Below are 6,642 nucleotides of genomic sequence, written 5' to 3' on the forward strand. Positions count from 1 at the left end.
GTGATTTTTTCAGCCAATTGACACCTTTTCAATTTGGAATGTCAAAGTTAACATGTAGCCTGAACTGCTAGTAATACTACTAAAGTAAGCTGCAACGCCATGCTGCTAACGGAAGTTATTGTTTTGCCCGCTAGTATGTAACCACCTGTGAAATAGCACTTGTATAATACGTAACGTATGTAAGCCTAAGTGATCAAAACGTATCTACCAAAATATAATTTATATTGTAAACTAGTGTCCAAAAGAAACGAAACCAACTTATTTTCAAAATTGTTTCTTACTAAGTGAATTGTCTAATATGAAAACATGCCAATTCGTATTGCACATCCCAAACACAGCATAGTCGATAAAAATACCGGGAACACGTGATCACTTCCGGGAAAAAACGTAAATTTCGTGAAAGTGACATTTCCCTCTCTAGCATGTGCATAAAAACTGTATAAAATGGCTGATCAGACACGTTGATATCACAGCAACAAAAAGAACACAAGATATGCCACGTTTGACAGCCATCGAGAGAGAGAGAGCCGTTGGAATGGTCCAACAAGGTGCGACACACGTCGACTTCGCCAGACAGGTCAGACGTCAGACAGGCTCAGGAGTGGAAGACCACGAGTAACCACGCCCCGTGAAGATTGTTACATCTGGGTATTACACCCGAGGAACCGCACCGTAACAGCGACGTCCACGGCGGCTACAGCACTGGGACACAGGATCAGTCGACAGACCATCTACAGGAGACTACGGCAGTATGGTATCTGGCCACGTCATCCCTACCGCGGACCGCTCCTGACGCCTCGACACCGGAACAAGAGACTGATCTGGACCAGGCGAGTTCGACGTTTTCAACGGCGGGACTGGGCACGTGTTATGTTCTCTGATGAGAGCAGATTCCTCATCTTCAAAAACCATGGACGGCAGCGTGTATACTAACGATTTGGTGAACGTTTGGCGCCTAACTGTATCCAACAGATCCGGCCGTTTGGAGGTGGAGGGTTAATGATTTGGGGTGGCATATGTGGTGACGTCAAAACGAGGCTTGTCATAATTCGTGGAAACCTGAATGCACAGCGTTATATTGATGACATCCTACGGCCTGTTGTGGTACCCTATATTCAGCAACAGCCTCGTTGACTCCTTTTCCAACATGACAATGCAAGGCCACACACAGCAAGATTGACACAGAACTTCCTTGCCAACGCCAACGTACAGGTTTTGCCATGGCCCGCATGTTCACCGGACATGAATCCCATCGAGCACTTATGGGACCACCTCGATCGGCCAATCCGACGTCGCCGTGTGCCTCCAGTCAACGTCCAGGACTTGGAACGATGTCTCCTCGAGGAATGGCAATGCATCACTCCCAACGTCATCAGACGTTTGACGGCATCATTCCGTAGGCGTGTTCTGGCATGTATTGATGCTCACGGTGGACATACCCGCTACTGACTTGACTTTGTGACGTGTGGTGTGACATTTCCCGTTGTTTCTGTGATCAGTGCTCTAACGAAATGTCCTTTTTTCGACCCCACCCATCTTTAAAGGCTTGACATATTGGTTGTACAGATTTTATTGAAATGAAATTTTTGTACAGATGTTGTGAAAGGATTTCTCAAAAGCATAACACCAATCCTAAACTTCTGCATTGTTTAGTTTTTCTTTTATGTCGTTGCAAACAGGTGGTATCGTTTCTTTTGGACACTAGTTTACATAAATTACCACTTTAATACTTGTACGTTTAAGTAATCAGGCAGTGATAAGTTGGCACATACATTCTAATCGGGAAATGAAAACATAATGAAATCATATAACATAAATAATAACAGATTCATGATAAAGATGAAAAAGGTAAACATAAATATGACATAAAGGCCCAAGCTCCTCAGATTATGATATATTGATTACAAACAGTTAAAAATGTTTGTTTAGGTGTGAGAACACAGGGAAAAACCGAAGTCGGTCATAACCTTAAGTTTTTGTTCAAATTGGGGATCTAAGTAGCGATGTACAGCATCACTCGACCCTTGTCCTATTGCGAAAGGAGTGACCTTTAATGTGATGCGATTGAACCTTCGTCTGTAATAAGGCGGCCTCTAATGTTTGCAAGAAAAATTTATAGTTAAAAGCTTGATCATTATCTAGCACAAGTAAAGGGCTAAAAGCTGTCTAGGGAGGACGGAATGCAAGCATTGTTCGCAAAGCAGCAACTGGGCAAAGGTCATTATTGAGGCAATAAAACTGTAGATGGGTTAAAAGTGTTTTTCACGGCAACATTTGATGGTCGTAAAAGACCATAAAAAGCAATAAGACAGGCACATCAAAATGAATGATGCAATAAGGATCGAAAATCCAGAACAGATTTGATAGCCAGTAAAAAATCTGCTGGGTAATAGCTGTAACAGGAGTTTGTGCCACACCCAAGTGGTGCTTCAGACCTCGAAGTAAAAGTTCCAATGGATAATCTCCATGAATAGTGTAGCCATCATATACTTTTAACTTTTATATGTAATTTTCCTGGTATATACAGAAACAACAACTAAACACACATATTTAGAGGCACAAGGTTACAAGGGGGCTTGTCTGGGATAGCCAGCAAAAGATAGTACTTAGTAGTCAAGAGAAGATGTCTTCTACAGGTAACACTCCACCATCTCAGAGCATCAATCAAGATGTAAATGAAGAACAAAATGGAACGCCTCAAGAAGATCATGGTGGACAGAATAATCAAAATATGGCTGCAGCTGCGGCACCAGATTCAACTTCTGTTATAGCCTTGCACAGTTTGAACATTTAATGATGAACAATGTAAGATTAAAACACTTTTCTGGATTACAGAAGTCAGATTTTTCTGAATGGTCACGTCAAGCAGAAATAATTCTGGAGGATTCAAATATATCTGAAAAGTCAAAGAAACATTAGTTATTATCCAGTTTACATTCGCCTGCAATTGACATTATCAGATCTTTAGGTGACCAAGTGACATCTGCAGAAATTCTCAAGGAGCTAGAAGAACTTCACGGCTCTACCTGTAATTTTTCTCCTTAAAGAGGGAACCCAACGAATCTTGTTCTCTATACCTGCAACGCCTTAGTGTCAAAATTGCCAAAGTAAAGAGACACGGTGGTCTTCAACCGGGTCAAGTTGATGAAACTATATTAAACCATTTCATTTCATCATGTGGATGTAATGAAGTAAAACAATACCTCCATTCCACATTTATTGGAACCGTGCCACTACCAATAAACACTCTCATCAAAGAAGTAAGACGGGGGGAGGAAAATTTCGATTTAACAATTTCTACAAAGAAAAAGGTGCCGAATTCCTCTTCAATGTCAGTGGATACTTCTTCAAATTCTTCACTTGTGGAGACCGTTAAAACTTTACAAGCTTAGGTCAGTCCATTGTCTAAAAGACTTGATGGTGATAAGTCACATGACTCAAAGAAAGGTGGAAAACCAACTTCTTACTCAACAAACACTGGTAATAAAAGATTCTGTTACAAATGTGGTGAATTAGATCATATCAAGAGAACCTGTAACAATCCTGAAAATCCAAATTTGGTATTTCAACGTTTAAACTCCAAGCGGTCCCAGTAGAGGAACGTACTCGGACCCAATCACCTTTAGCAAGTTCAAAACATTGCTTGATAGTGGTTCCCAAGTAACAACAATAACTCAAGAATTTTATAATAAACATTTAAGTGCTACAGTCAATAAATGACCAAACTTTTGCAGTTGAAGGTGCTGGTGGGCATAAAGTTTCTCTTGATGGGTTCATCCAAATAGATATAGGGTTACCCGAAGAAATGGTTGGAGTTGATTCTATTATGCCAACTTACGCTCTAGTATGCCCCGAAACACCCTACACACATGAAGTTCCTGTTATCATTGGTAGTAACACCTTTAGATTATTTCGAGAACTATGTCAAAAATCATCTGATCTAGAATTTGACTTTGGTCCTGAATTGCCTCAAGCAGATAAGGATAGAATTTCTAAAAGACTTCCATCAGTTTTCAGATGTATTTTGCCAACATGAATTTGATGTTAGTAAAACAGATGCTGTAGAACATTCCATCAAACTAAATGCTGGACCAACAATCAAAGAAAGGCCCAGGCCTATACCTGCAAAAGACTTTGAAGATGCACGTAGACACATTCAGTCACTGTTAGATGCAGACATCATCAAACCTTCAAACAGTCCTTATACAAGTGCAATTGTGTTAGTAAGGAAAAAGAACAATAAACTTAGACTATGCATGGACTAATCTTAGAACAATTCGTGATGTCTATCCAATTCCAAAGATCTCTGACATTTTCACAGCTCTGCATGGCTCATCATGGTTTGTCACTATGGACCTAAAGACGGGTTTTCACCAAATTCCCATGGCTGAAGATTCAAAGGATATAACTGCATTCGTGTGCCCTTTTGGACTATTCAATTTTGAGAGAATGAGCCAAGGTTTGACAAATAGTCCATTAACTTTCCAACGTTTGATGGAGAAATGTGTCGGAGATATGAACATGCGTGAACTTTTGGTTTATTTGGATGACATTATCGTTCATGGTCATGATATCCAAACTGTTGAAGACAGATTGTTTAAAACATTAGAACGTCTTCGTGCTTTCGGGTTGAAATTAGATCACAAAAAATGTACTTTTTTCCAAAAGTATGTTAAACATCTAGGACATATTGTATCTGAAAATGGTATTACTCCAGACCCAGATAAATAATCAGCATTAACCATCTGTCCAGTACCAAAGACTCTAAGAGACTTAAAATGTTTCCTGGGATTTACAGATTATTTACGTCAATTTGTAGATAATTATGCCAACATTACTAAACCTTTGAACAATCTTACTGCTGGTTATTTGCCTCCTAAGACTGTGAAGAAACTTAAAGGTCATAATATGCTCAATGGTAGAACAGTGCTTAGTATGAATTCATTGATTGATGGTCAATGGTCAATGGAATTCAACATGTCAAGAGGCTTTTGACACTATCATAAATAAATTGACAACAGCTCCTGTCCTTGGTTTTGCTGATTTATCTTCTCCCTTCCTGCTACATACAGATGCAAGTAACATTGGTTTAGGTGCATGTTTATATCAAGTTCAACAAGGACAACTACGAGTCATCGCCTATGCCAGTCGGGGATTGTCAAAAAGTGAATACAACTACGCTGCTCATAAGAAGGAATTTCTAGCCCTCAAGTGGGCAGTCACCGACAAGTTCCACGATTATCTATATGGAGGGAAATTTACTGTTGTAACCGACAACAATCCATTGACTTATATCCTGTCATTTGCCAAATTAGATGCAACCGGATTTAGGTGGCTAGCTTCCCTATCAGTATATGACTTTGACATTAAATACAGACGTGGTCTAAATCATAATGATGCCGATGGTTTGAGCAGAAGACCACAAGATCAACCTCAGAGTGATCGTGAATATGAGAACATTTTAAAGAGTATTGATTGGCTTAAATCAAAAATCTCAGATATTGATCATTCCTTGCCTAGTGACTCAGTCAATGCAGTCATCAACAGTCATGGAATTCTTGCAACAAAACCAATTCGAAATCTAGGACTGAGCATAGAGCATCTGCCATTGAAAATACAGTTTCAAGTTTCCATCAGCCAGCTATAGAATCTCTAGTTGCTAAGGACACTGCTGTTCCAGACTCATTGGAGAAACCTGATATGACTCATCAATTGTCACTACTGGTATTACAGTTCATGAATGGAATAAATACCAAACCAACGATCCAGATATTTGTCTAATCAAAAACTTTGTAAAATCTGAGACTAAACCAACCAGAGAACAGATTACCAATGCTAACCCAGGATTAAAGATACTTTACTGTGAATTAGATAAATTCAGGTTGGTAAATGATGTTCTTTATAGAATGGTAACTGATGCCAAAGGATTAACCTTTCAACAACTGGTGGTTCCACTTAGTCATAGAAACCAAGCTTTAACTGGTATCCATAAAGATCTCTGCCATTCTGGTACACAATCTACTTTACGGTTGGCCAGACAACGCTTCTTTTGGCCTTATATGTCAGCATCCATCGATAAGAAGTGTAAAGAATGTGAACGTTGTATGCGCAGAAAAGCTTCTGGAGATTAAGCTGAAATGGAATCCATTATATCAACCTATCCATTACAATTGGTATGTATGGATTTCTTATCTATTGAGCCTGATAACAAAGGAATAAAAGATGTCCTTGTCCTGACTAATCACTTTACAAAGTATGCTATTGCTATCCCTACAAAGAACCAAACATCTAAAACTGTTGCTGATGCTTTGTGGGAGAATCTAATTGTACACTATGGTTGGCCAGAACGACTCCATTCTGATCAAGGTAAAGACTTTGAGTCTAAAATTATTTCTGAACTTTGCAAACTTGGTGCTATAAAAAAATCGAGAACGACATCCTACCATCCACAGGGAAATCCTGTTGAGCGTTACAATAGAACTCTCTTAGGCATGCTAGGTACACTCCATAACAGTCAAAAGCAAGATTGGCAGAAGTACATAAAACCTTTAACCCATGCATACAATTGTACAGTCAATGAGACTACTGGTTACAGTCCATACTACCTTATGTCTGGTCGTCATGCTCAATTACCTATTGACA

General features: G+C 39.4%; 1 protein-coding gene across 1 annotated transcript in view; it reads right to left on the bottom strand.

The window, feature by feature from the left end:
- The window catches only part of LOTGIDRAFT_162009 (hypothetical protein), a gene marked incomplete at both ends in the record, with an annotated part of 1,446 nt that extends 1,345 nt beyond the window's left edge, over positions 1 to 101 (bottom strand). The window contains one exon of the mRNA XM_009057945.1: positions 53 to 101. Within this exon, the coding sequence (XP_009056193.1) occupies positions 53 to 101 (49 nt within the window). The remainder of the gene's footprint in view (positions 1 to 52) is intronic.
- Positions 102 to 6,642: the final 6,541 nt, after the last annotated feature.

This window comes from Lottia gigantea, assembly GCF_000327385.1.
Source record: "Lottia gigantea unplaced genomic scaffold LOTGIsca_32, whole genome shotgun sequence".
In the NCBI taxonomy this organism is placed as follows: domain Eukaryota; kingdom Metazoa; phylum Mollusca; class Gastropoda; family Lottiidae; genus Lottia; species Lottia gigantea.